At 41.9% G+C, this 12,971-nt stretch overlaps 1 protein-coding gene across 4 annotated transcripts in view; it reads left to right on the top strand.

Annotated features, from left to right (window-relative positions):
* DYRK4 (dual specificity tyrosine phosphorylation regulated kinase 4) overlaps positions 1-12,971 on the top strand; it is a 66,646-nt gene that overhangs the window by 39,786 nt on the left and 13,889 nt on the right. For all 4 annotated transcript variants that reach the window (XM_084880337.1, XM_084880334.1, XM_084880336.1 and 1 more), the window contains 6 exons: positions 195-333; positions 2,636-2,799; positions 5,713-5,849; positions 6,146-6,286; positions 8,913-9,051; positions 11,259-11,340. In XM_084880337.1, coding sequence (XP_084736463.1) covers positions 195-333; positions 2,636-2,799; positions 5,713-5,849; positions 6,146-6,286; positions 8,913-9,051; positions 11,259-11,340 — 802 coding nt within the window. The remainder of the gene's footprint in view (positions 1-194; positions 334-2,635; positions 2,800-5,712; positions 5,850-6,145; positions 6,287-8,912; positions 9,052-11,258; positions 11,341-12,971) is intronic.

Below are 12,971 nucleotides of genomic sequence, written 5' to 3' on the forward strand. Positions count from 1 at the left end.
CACAAAGATGAGCCAGACAGATACTCTCTTTAAGGGAAAGACTAAGAAAACATATTGTCTCATCCTTACCAATTCTCCCTGGAGAGGAAGGAGGAGAGCCTGTCTGGATATAGGTGTTCTTGGTTAGGTGAATATTTTAGGACACCCAAGAGAAGCCTAAGGAGTTCTTTATCACAAGTTCTTTCCGTGAACAGGAGAATCAAAATCAGAATCAGATGCTGGCCTCTGAAGACAGGGCTTCAGAAATGTCTTCCCTTTCAAGCACCAACTCCCAAGATTCCAAGTCCAACGAGAAGCCACAAAGGAAGCACAAGGTGCCTCTGACAGCAACAGGTATGCCTTCGGGGCAATAGCAGGGTTTGGGGGGTGGTTATCCATGGTCAGGTGTGAAGAGCTAAGCTGAGCTGAAGAAGCTGCTAGGTATTGGATTAGTCAATTAAGGCAACAAGCCAAAATGAAAGAACAGGCAAGCCTTTTATATATATATATTATTGATTTTTTACAGAGAGGAGGAGAGAGGGATGTCGATGAGAGAGAAACATCGACCAGCTGCCTCTTGCACACCCCCTACCTGGGATGTGCCTGCAACCAATGTACATGCCCTTGACCGGAATTGAACCTGGGACCTTTCAGTCTGCAGACCGACGCTCTACCACTGAGCCAAATCAGTTTCGGCCAGTCAAGCCTTTTGTAAGCAGGATGCTCACTAGGAGAAAACACTGACCTCCTCTGTTTCTCCTCTTCTTCCCTCTTCCCACCCATGGACTGGCTCCAGGTTAGGGTCACAGGTATCACCACAGTCAGAGGCACTAGCTCACACTGCCTGGAGAGCCTGACCCAGCTCCTGTCCTTTCATAGAGGAGAGGGGAAAGAGGAGTTCTAGGAGTGGAAAAGTACGGAGTACTGAGTCAGAGTGGGGAAAATGTCTTGAAGTTTGCCCCATCTGCTTGATAAAGAGATCTTGGCAGAAATACCCGCAGAGGCCTCTGAATGGAGGCTCCTGGATTAGGTTTGTATAAGTGCATGGCCAGCAAGGGACCCTGAGTCCTTGACTTAAACTCTTCCCAGATTTCAATGCATTGGCTGTGCACCAAGGCTGGTGTGGGGAGGCAGCTTCCCCATGGCATTGGCCAGGTAAAGTATTCATAATTGCCTATGGTCAGGCCTGAAAGATTATACATCAGTTTTTGGCCAGGAGCTGACTCCTCACAAGGTTCAGAGATTCATAACCTATTAAGGTTCAAAGGAAGAAAACCCAAATCCACTGAGCATCTACCATGTCCCAACACTGATGCTCAGAGCTATTCTCCCACATCATTGAAATTGGTTGTGCTGCTACTTCTAAAACAGCCCAGAAAATGCCCCCTAGGAGATATTCTAGTTCTGAGCTAGTTCTGCCTTTGAAGAGCTGCTAAGGGTCTCCCTGCTCTTCCAGGTCTCAGGTCTTCTGGGGCAGGAACGTGCCTTAGTCAGCTTATACTGTATATATGGAGACACACACAGGTCTTGTCCCCTATAAGTCTTTTTTTATTTCCTCCAGTAATTCCTTCTCCAACTCCTCAGCAGTTTGTTAAATAACACCGTTCCTCTTCTTCTCCCCCATCCTGGTTTCCCTCCTCTCAGCACTCTCCAGTTTATCTACATCTCAAAGTTTGAATTCCACCCCACCCACCCCCAGACCAAACACAGGAGCCTGATGTGATTGGGCCAGTGTAGAGTAGAGAAGGGCTTTATTTCTCCCTTATCGTCTGAGGGACTCCCTGGCTCAGCTGGAAATACCTCCTGGGCTTTGAAAGTCATATTTATGTTACCTGCTTGGCCCCTGAAGACATCGTAGCTTTTAGACCAGTGTTTCCCAAACTTCTCTCATGATGAGAATCACCTGGTGGAGTTGTTAAAACACAGATTCCTGAATCCCAACTAAGAAGTGCTAAACTAGAATTTTTGGGAACATATAGGTAAAATTGCATACCTAACTTAGTGCTCTGTATATAAAATCTGTCTTAGAGCACTAGTTAAGTATACAATTTTACCTATATGTTCCCAAAAATTCTAGTTTAGCACTTCTTAGTTGGGATTCAGGAATCTGTGTTTTAACAACTCCACCAGGTGATTCTCATCATGAGAGAAGTTTGGGAAACACTGTTTTAGACCCTCTCATGGTAAAATATTTGTGCAGCCCAATACCAAATTAACTTGGGCTGAATTCTCCCTTTCACTTCCTTTGTGTTTTTCTCCTGGGTTGTTGAAATCAGTACACCTTGACATGTATCCATGTTACAGTTCTGCCTTTGAAGAGCTGCTAAGGGTCTCCCTGCTCTTTCAGGTCTCAGGTCTTCTGGGGCAGGAACGTGCCTTAGTCAGCTTATACTGTATATATGGAGACACACACAGGTCTTGGGTCTCATAGGGGCAGGAACGTGCCTTAGTCAGCTTATACTGTATATATGGAGACACACACAGGTCTTGGGTCTCATAGGGATGTATGAGACCCAAGATGCATACTACTTAGTAAGCTACCTAGGTGCCGAAAGGGCTGACTGGCTCACAAACTGGAAGGGCTGCCATCGTCTCCACCTTGGGCAGATCCCAAGGTGCCTTACCTGAACTGACAACCACAGTGTTTTTCACACAGAGGCCCTAAGGTGTTTTAGGAATCAACTGTCTTCTTATGAGCAAAGTGAAATCCTGGGCTACACAGAGCTGTGGTTCCTGGGGCTCAAAGCCAAGAAGCTCCACGTGGCTCCTGAGAAATTCAGCAAGATGAGCTTTGATGATGAACATGGCTCCTATATGAAGGTGATGGGAGAGTAGGTAATAGAAACTGCGGGGGTTTGGGGCTTGGGAACAAAAAGGCCTAGAAAGGAAACAAGTGGGGGGTATTTTATAGCCTTTGGTGTGGATGTATCTGGGACTAGGCATCCTGAAGTATTCTAGTAGGTGCCAAACCAAAGAAATGCCATTTTTATAAATGGGAAAACATGCAATTAATATACAAACTACCCTAGTAACAGAATATAATTTTTTCTAAGAGTATTTGGGGTAACAGTTTCCTGAGTGAACTCCCACAGGCTCTTCTGCATAGCCCTGGACCCACTTGTAAAATACTGACTATGGAATAAGATGCAGTCTCCCCAACATTTCCTTTTTTGTCCCCACACCAGCCCATACATGGACCTTTTTTCTATTTTATAATAAACTAGAGGCCTGTTGCATGAAGATTCATGCTATAGGCCTTTCTTTCCCTGGCTGCTTGCACTGGTCTTCCTTTGGCACTCGGGACCCAGGCCTTCACTCTGGTCACCACCTTCTGTCTTCACTCTGGCCGGCTGAGCCTTCAGTCTTTGTTCCAGCCAGAGCACCGCTCCTATAGTTCCCTTTGCCTCCCTCTCGCCTTCCCCCACCCCCACTCTCCTCGACCACTCTGTGTCTGCATGAGTGCTGCCCAGAGGCCTGGAGCGACTGGGGGGTAGGGGCACCACCATCTTTGTCAGGTTATGCATACTCTTTAGTATGCATACTCCTGATTGGCTGGTGGGTGTCATGAAATGATGGTCAATTTACATGTTTGTATTGGTGTAGATGTCATTTCTCACCAGACAAAAAATAAAAATAAAGGGGGGAAAAAAACACCCTTTTGCCACTGTAGTCCCTGGTGCATAGAATCCCTGGTGATTGACTTCCTTCAGTTTTCTTTCTGTATCTCTGCAGTTTTCCAGGATGGGGCATCTCTGCAGCCTCAGGTGAAATCTGGGCAGTGGAAGGTATCCCTATTGCTTCAGGAAGAAATTTCCACTTCTGAGGCTGTCCAAATAAGTAATGCTTGTTCCACTAGGATGGTGGGCTAGTGGAATTTCCTCTTCTGGACACTTCATAACTTGATTAGGTTTAGGAGACAGGATTGGTCTTTGATGACTTCACAGAAGAGACAGATTGTTTTAATAGCATTTAGGGTTGTCTTTATTTTAGCTTTACTATGCACACAAATCACCTGAGGATCTTATTAAAATTTTGAATTCTTATCCACCAGGTCTGGGGTGGACCTGAGATTTTTGCCTTTCTAAAAAGCTTCCAGATGATGTCGATGCTTCTGAAATTCAGACCATACTTTGAGAAGCAAGGATTTAGAGTTTCTGGCACACATCCTCTATCTAGAGCCCTAGTTCCCAACACTTTTAGGTCAAGAATCCCTTTGGGAATCTGATAAAAGCTATAAATCCTTACATCAGAAAAGGCACTCTGCACAGACACAAAATTTCAGTGGGATGGAGGGATAGTTAATGGGTCCTTGATTAAGAATCTTTAATATAAATCTTACCACCATTTCAGATAGACTTCCTCACATTCTCCCTTCCCTCTTCTTTCCTCTCCCCCTCACCTGGGCCTACAGTCTCTGGGAAATTTACCAGGGATTTCAGCACTACTTTTAAGTTAATTCACTGGAATTCAATTCTTCAATCTCAAGTCTTAGAGAGCTATACTTTGGTCAGGGAAGAGTGATATATGTGCTCTCTGTGTGCTTGGAATCTCCATCTTTGTTGCATTCTAGTGTATGCACAAATATACAATGTACATAGCAAATTTCCAAACAAGCAACACAACCTCATTCTCATATTTATTCCTCAGCAAATATTAATTGAATCATTATTTATTTAGAACCTATCATATACTTGGGCAGCTGCTAGACTCTGGAAATATTAAGGAAACTATAAAAAAAATGAGTATGGCCTTGTACTTTGCTTCAATCAATGTCCAAGTGTGAAGTGTATACTTACGATACCTCCAAACTAGTGGCATGTAGAAGATATGTACAAATGCCAGGGAACCACATATATCTTTACATCAACATGTGCAAAACCTTTACAAATAGAACAATTTATTTCCACATATCACTGAAGTTGTACATGTGCATGGTCTTAATTCCTCCTATGAGAACAGATCCCCACTACACAATCACAAATACATTCTGAGACTTGTACATGAACACTTTTCCTTCATCTCTCCCCAATTCATGAGTAATTCTAGGAATCACAGATTCTCAGAGCTGGAAGGTGTTAGAGATATCTTATCTACAACCTTGTTTCACATTATAGCACTCAGCTTAGAGTGGGTATGTGGCTTGTCTGAAGCTACTCAGAAAGGTTTTTTTTTTTTTTAATGTATAATTTCCTGTTGCTTTGACTAAACAGTTGCTTCATAGTTTTCAGCACATGAAGGGACATGGAAATAATTCTTGGAAATTATTTCTCTTCTTAGTTAAGAAAGGTCCAAGTTGTGTAACTCGGTAACTTGCTAAGTCCAAGGTAGAATTAAATCTGGATAAGTCAAGAGAACCAGGTCTGGCCAGAAAGACACAGAACAAACACAAAGCCTTTTCTCATTGATGGAGTCACATCAGAGGTCATAAACAGAACTTCCCCCAAACAGAAGCTGCTCTTCCCCAGAGAACACCCAATGTTCTTTGCATCACCTGACATGGATAGAGCCTGTGGGACTTCTCCTGGTATCACATGGGTGCCTGGGATCAAGACAACAAACTAACCATTGCAGTAGCAATAAGATGAGGGTGGAAGTTGCACTAGTGCCCAATGCAGTTCTGAAAGATCCCCCCAGGAGTCATCCATGAGCTGACAATGGGTATCCAGGGGCCTCAGTGTCAGGGAACCTCAGAGTCTATGGCTCTGCTCCTTACCCTTTGCCTGGCTTCTGTAGGTCCTGCATGACCACATTGCCTACCGCTACGAGGTTCTGGAGATGATTGGGAAAGGGTCATTTGGACAGGTGGCCAAGTGCTTGGATCACAAAAACAATGAGTTGGTGGCCTTGAAAATCATCAGGAACAAGAAGAGGTGGGGTGGATAGTAGTATAGGCTATAGAGGAGGGACTGCATGATTCTGGACCCTCCATAATGCCAACCCTTCCCAACTCTACCCCTTCCTCTGATCTTTTCCTCTTTTTTACCTATCTGATTTCATGGTGGGGTGAAGGGGAATGCAAGGTATGGAGAGTTTAGTGCTTTCTGCCTTGCCAGGGTAAAGGGAAGGAGCTGAGGAATGAGGAAATGGGCTACTGCTGCAGCATGATATGACACCATGTCTCCTGTCTCCATTTCTCATTCTCCCTGCCCCTCCCCAATCACTTCAGATTTCACCACCAGGCCCTGGTGGAGCTGAAGATCCTGGACACTCTTAGAAGGAAGGACAAGGACAACACCTACAATGTGGTGCACATGAAGGACTTTTTCTACTTCCGCAACCACCTCTGCATCACCTTCGAACTCCTGGGGTCAGCTGCATTTTCTTTTTCTTTTTAAATTCATTTTCTTTCAAAAAATGTCTTAAGGTGACAGAATAGAAACTTTGAGATCATATACTAGATTTTTTTGGATATAAACATGTAATTACTACAATAGAGAAAGCCTAAGAGCAAGAAGACTGGACCAAAAGCTGCCAATCTCACCCCATGCCTTCCTCATGCTTGTCACCTGGAAGCATACACAGGATGTGCCACCAGGTGCTGCGTGCTGGACTGGCTGACATGACCAAAGCAAGGCCTCTGCCCTCAAGAGTGAAACTGAAATATGTTAAAAAGGACTTTTCTTTGCTACCATTTCCCTATTCACTGGCTTTACCACCCTGTGATGTAGAGGTTGAAACTCAGGAAAGCAGGCAGCTTCTTAGAGTGGGGGAAAAGCTTTGATTTTGTGCAAATAAGGACAGGACCAGATTTTTTGGTAAGAGAGCAGAACCTGACTAAAATAGATTGGCATCACCTAGTTGAATATTGGAGCTGAGAGTGTGCTAATTGGAAGGACATGCTAATTTAATTACCTTTCTCTCTGGGAACACCATCTGATAAAAATTTTTTTTGCAGTTTTATTTTATTTTTTATTTTTATTTTTTATTAAATTATTATCTGTGTACATATCTTACCATCCCCCCTCCCATTCATACCCTCCCTCCCCAGAGTTTTGTGTCCATTGGTTGTACTTATATGCATGTATACAAGTCCTTCAGTTGATCTATTATCACCCCCAGATCTCCCTACCCTCCCCACTGTAATTTGACAGTCTGCTTGTTGCTTTACTGTCTCTATATCTATCTTCATCTGATAAAATTTAAATAAAATCAGCTGAAACCCATTTGGCTCACTGAATAGAGCGTCAGTCTGTGGACTGAAGGGTCCCGGGTTCGATTCTGGTCAAGGGCATGTACCTTGGTTGCGGGCACATCCTCAGTAAGGGGTGTGCAAGAGGCAGCTGATCGATGATTCTCTCTCATTGATGTTTCTAACTCTCTATCCCTCTCTCTTCCTCTCTGTAAAAAAATGAATAAAATATATTTTTTAAAAATTAAATAAAATCAGAGACCTAGAATGCATTTAGCAAAGGAGAATAGAGGTGACCTTTCAGAAGCCCAGTATTATCAGCTTTACTGAGCTGGTAGCTTGGTGTTCCCCATGACACCACCACTGAAATTCTAGAAATTAGCTAAATTTGAATTAGGAGTGAAGTTGACACTCTCCTCACCATCTCTGGTGATTACAAAATGTCCACTTTCCACAAGTGAATTCTCTTCCTGTGACAACATGGGCAACCCAGGCTGCCTGATTTGGTCATTAATCAAGTGCACAGTTAGCATGTCATTGTTTTTGAAAGTGTTTTAAGAAGTCAGGAGGAGCAGTGTCTGTGGGGGAAAACCAAAGCTCAGAGAGGTTGCAGTGTTGCCCAGGTCTCAGAGCTGGTTAGGATGAGGCCACTCTGCCCATCACAAATGAATGGCTTCCTAAATGCAGGCTGAGTTAGATAAAGTTTAGAGATAGAATATTAGGAGAAATCAGAAAGAGGCTGATGCAGAGTCACTTCTGGGCTGTGTCCTAGCCCTCCTCTCCCCATCTTACAGTTTGAACAGAGGTTATAACCTGGTAGCCCACAAATACATTTTACTTGTTAAAATGCTTTGCATTAGTTTCCAACATTTGTTAAGTCAGCAGATTTCACATAATATGGCTGGTTTTTATATAATATTGCAGACTTCTGCTTGTCTTGAAAGTTTGGGAAAATCTGGCAAGAATGAGGCCTTATTCTTGCAAAGTGACAGATGGAACCAAGTGGTCAGGCCTGGTATAGATAGGGTAGGGTGTCTCTGTTTTACTCCAGCCCCCATCTGCCCACACTCTTGCTCCCTTATCTATTGGGAACCTGACATCTTTCTTTTTTGTTTATTTTCTTTTTAAACTTTAAAATAATTTTTAAAAATTGACTTTTTAGAGAGAGGAATGGGAGAGAGAAAGAGAGAGAGAGAGAGAGAGAGAGAGAGAGAGAGAGAGAGAGAGAGAGAGAGAGAGAAAAACATCAATGTGAGAGCAAAACATCTATTGGCTGCCTTCTGCAAGCCTCCCTACCAGGGATGGAGAGCTCACACCCAGGCATATGCCCTGACTGAAATCAAACTCAGCAACCTTTTGGTGCTCAAAATGCTACCCAAACAACTGAGCCACACCATCCAGGGCAAACATGACATCTGTACATAGTCTTTTAGGGTTGGGTGCAGAAGTGGCTGCTGGGTTGAGTAACTGGTGAACTTCCTGGATTCTTCCCAAGGGCCTGAAGAACTATGAATATTTTAGAAATTTGGTCCAATGTCTTAACACCCGCAACATAACAAAGTTATTTAATGACCTTCTCATGTAAGAAACGAGGGCACATCTGAGAGGCCAGCACAATTGAGTGGCACCCTGGAGTCCCCATGAATCAATGGAAAAGTTGAGTTTATAGGACACAAAAGCCCTGCCTCCTGGTCTGACACTTGCCTATTACCAGAGGGAAACCAGGTAGTATGGGATTGTTTGCTGGTTCAGACTTAGAATTTTATACTTTTTACATTGATATACATCACTTTCTCTTTCCAAGAATCAACTTGTATGAGTTAATGAAGAATAATAGCTTTCAAGGCTTCAGTCTGACAGTAGTTCGGCGCTTCACCCTCTCTGTTTTGAAGTGTTTACAAATGCTTTATCTAGAGAAGATCATTCACTGCGATCTCAAACCTGTGAGTACAACTTCTATCCTGCCAGGGTAGCTGGTTCCCACCCTCAGATACTGTTCCATTCTCTTCACAAGTGGTAACTAGACAGAATCATGGCCAGAGCTCTCAGATGAAAGCCAAGTAGTCATAGGTTGTGAAGACTAAGGGATGGATTGGGGACAATGAAAAAAGATGGTGTCATTGAGGTATATAGGAATAGGAAGGTCTGCACATGTGTCAAACACAAGGCCCGCGGGCCAAATCCAGCCCGCCAGGCCTTGCAATGTGGCCCGCACCGCACTGTCATCACTGCACTCCGCTGTCAGTTTATGACATTGTCAGTTTATGACTGTTCAGTAAACCATTTGGCCCGCGATTTAGGCTGGATTTTAGATTTTGGCCCCTTCTCTGATTGAGTTCGACACCCTAGTAGGGCATTCCTGTGGAAGATGTGTCATTCAGGGGGCTGGATCTCAGCTGTATTAAATCCTCACTATCTCCACTCTACTCTGAATTGGTCTTAGGGTACAGCAAATCTCTGACTACTACTCTTACTCGAAATGGATGTGCCCTTCCTTCATGTCCTGCTAACATTCTGTACTTAGCTCTGTTACTGCTCTGATTGCTTTCTGTAGGAGTTGTTTGCTTATATGTACCTGGCCACTGAACTGCAAGTTTTCTCAAGATCAGGAATCATGTCTTCTCACCATTTTATTCTCAGGACCTAACATTGTACCTGACAATAGAAATGGCAGTCAGTATGTAGGTAAATGTTTGTTAGATGAATTAATGATTGTACTAGTAAATGTGAGGAATATAGAGAGGTCCTTAGAGAAAAGGTATAAAAGTATGAAGATATGGGGTCAGGAGCTGTTTCAAAATCAACCTGACTTTCACAGATACTTAAATATCCTTTAACTTTTTTTCATTTCTTTCTCCTCACACCCCAAAATGGTTAATTTTTTTAAAATGTAATCCATTAGATAATTTGGTATATTTAGACAATTAATGATTGTCTAAATAGAGATGTTCTCTCAGGGCTGCCTGGAGGAGCCTCACAATGCCGGTACAGCTCCATACTCAAGTTCCTAATCCTTAGCTTTGCAGCTTCAACGGATCACAATAACAATGGCCTTTGAGCATAGGGGACTGACTCTCACCAAGGAAATTCACGAAACACCTGGTAGCCAAATTATTTTTTTTCTTGAAAAATAGGTCAAGTAAATTGGAATGTATGTGCCAAGTAGGAAAGTATGCATATAACCCACAGAATGATGAATGTGGGTTCAAGAATTAGAGTTATTCTTATGAACTTAATGTTTATTATCAAAGACCTGTGATGGCCTGATGCATCCATGACCTCCGCCCCTCTCCCTGCCAAGTGATTTCTGCCAATAAATTGGAAGGCCAGTTCCCTCTAGCTAAGGATACTTTTCATTGGCCTAGAGACACACAAGAAATTCTCATTCTTTTAAGATTTGCTGACTCTATTCTTTCAGTTAACACAAATATTCTTTAGAAAAAGGAATGGGAACTAAATTTGTACTTAGTTTATGGTGCCAGGGGTTTTGGATTAATGCTGATATTCCATATCTATAATGGTAAGGGACTGAGAAAACAATTCATTCATCTGATATTCATAATAATCAATTCATCTGATATCCAGATTTTTGAAAACATGATTAGTAGTTTAATCTTCCAGTGGAATAATGTCATGCTCATGGAGGCGAGCCCAGGAGATCTGCCTCTCTATCCATGACACTGCTGGAACTCCTAGTTTCACCTTTTCCCCAAAGTCAGCCTAAGAATCACAAATTCCAATCAAAACATTGTCTTTTTACTTGTTTGCTTAAGTCTTCTACTGTCATAACTATGTGACTGGGCACTGAATAGATACATCAAATTCTGTCAGTGATATTTCTAAGACCTTATGTAAGCAAGGCATAGGACCAGGTGCCAAGGAGATTTAAAAAAATGCATAATCTATATGGGGAAAGGGCAAAATATATGTAAAAGAGATACTGCAAAGCAGCAAGTAAGAGGTATATAATGCAAGTCAAATGGGATGTCAAGGAAGGTAAAAAAATACATGGGATTTGGAGGAGATGTGGGAGGAGTCTACCATGAAGTAGTCTAATTTTGGACTGGGTCCTGGAGAATGGCAGACATTTAAGTCAATAGAAGACAAGACAATATTATTGAAATGTGACGTATGTCCTTCTTCTCTTCAGGAAAATATTGTGTTATACCAGAAAGGCCAAGTCTCTATTAAAGTTATTGATTTTGGATCAAGCTGTTTTGAGCATGAGAAAGGTAAGCCCCATTCCAGTGTCTTTGTCTGAATTTTCCTATCGAGATTTCTTTCTCTGCTGGAAACAAGTACTTTATAACAAAGTCACTTGGGTTCTAGTCTGGGCTCAGTTGATAGAATTGCTTGCATGGTTTTGCACAAGGTATTTCACTTTTTGAGACTAAATTTCTACCTCTATAAAATGAGAAGGTTGGATTTAAAGCCACTAGGCGTCCTTTGCAGATCTCGTGTTCTGTGGATTAGGAATTACCCAAGAGCACTGGTCATCAAACTAACTAGATGTGCATCAGAATCACTTGTGGCCTCAAAAATTATAGCTTCCAGGGCCTCACCCCCAATGTGCCATATCTAGTTTTCTGGGGGAATACCCAAGAATCTGCACATGGCCATTCTGAAGTTTGGGATTCACTGCCCTAGGCTCCCTAGGCTTTATACTTCTTTCAAGCTAGAATCCAGCAAACAGCCCTGAGAACATTGGCACAAACTGTTGAACTTGATTTGCTAGTCTCTTCTTTTGACTTTTATCAAGTTTGCTGTTGACAACAAGTACCATTCCACAAAGACTTATTGAGTATCTACAATGTGTTAGTCACTGTTCTGGATACTAGGAACAAAAAATAAACATTTCCTGTGCTCAGGTTGCTTACAGTCCAGTGGAAGACACAGAAAGATAACATGATAGGTGCAGTGGCTGGCAGAATGTTCAAAAGCAAATTCGTAATTATTTTATCTTTGGTTTCTGTCATATCCCTCTTTATACATTTCCCTTTATCTTTTGTTTAACTGTGTGACAGTATAGAATAGAAACACTAGACTTGAACTGCCTGGGTTCAAACCCCAGTTCTGCCACTTATAGATGAATGACCTTGACCATTTATTTAATCTCTGTATGCCTAATTTTTCTCATTTAAAATGGGGACAATAATAGTAACTCCTTCCTAGGGTTGTTGTAAGGATTGAAAGGGTTCATCTATATATACACTTGGAATAGTGGCTGGCACATAGTAATCATTATGCAAGTATCTGTTAAACCTGTTAAACCCAGTTTTTAACACTACCCTGTAATGTATTTACTTTAGTTGACAAGTTCTTCAAATCCATTTTGGAAGCAGGCAGGACATAAAAGTGATTTTTATTAAATCTTTATTTTGCCTTCAGTCACAAAATTATCATATCCTTACTATAACAAAGAAGGGATTATAGGATCCCTGTCCTTCCCCATCCAAGGAATCATCAATAATAGCATGGGAAAACAATGAAAATGTTCCATTTCTCCAACCTCAGTCTCCCTATAGTATCATCTTCCATGCAGCTTTGTCTCCTGAGATTCCACTGAGCTTTCCCTTCCACATTTTACATTAAACAACATATGTACATAATATATTGAATATACATTTTTAAATTGTGCCTTTTGTGTGCTTCTTTTTTAGTTCTCATATGCCTCCTTCTTTGCCAAATCACAATACTTTCTGAAGATGTCTACTCCAAACTGATATGATAGTTTGGAAACTCAGTTTTATATTAGTCTTATGTTTCCTTTTTTTAAAGCTTAATTGACTAAAATTGATTTCCTAGAACTATAGGGAAATAGTTTTTTATCAATAAAGTGAGGCTAATAACCTCTATAACAAGC

The sequence above is a fragment of the Pipistrellus hanaki genome, assembly GCF_964339955.1.
Source record: "Pipistrellus hanaki genome assembly, chromosome: 3".
NCBI lineage: Eukaryota > Metazoa > Chordata > Mammalia > Chiroptera > Vespertilionidae > Pipistrellus > Pipistrellus hanaki.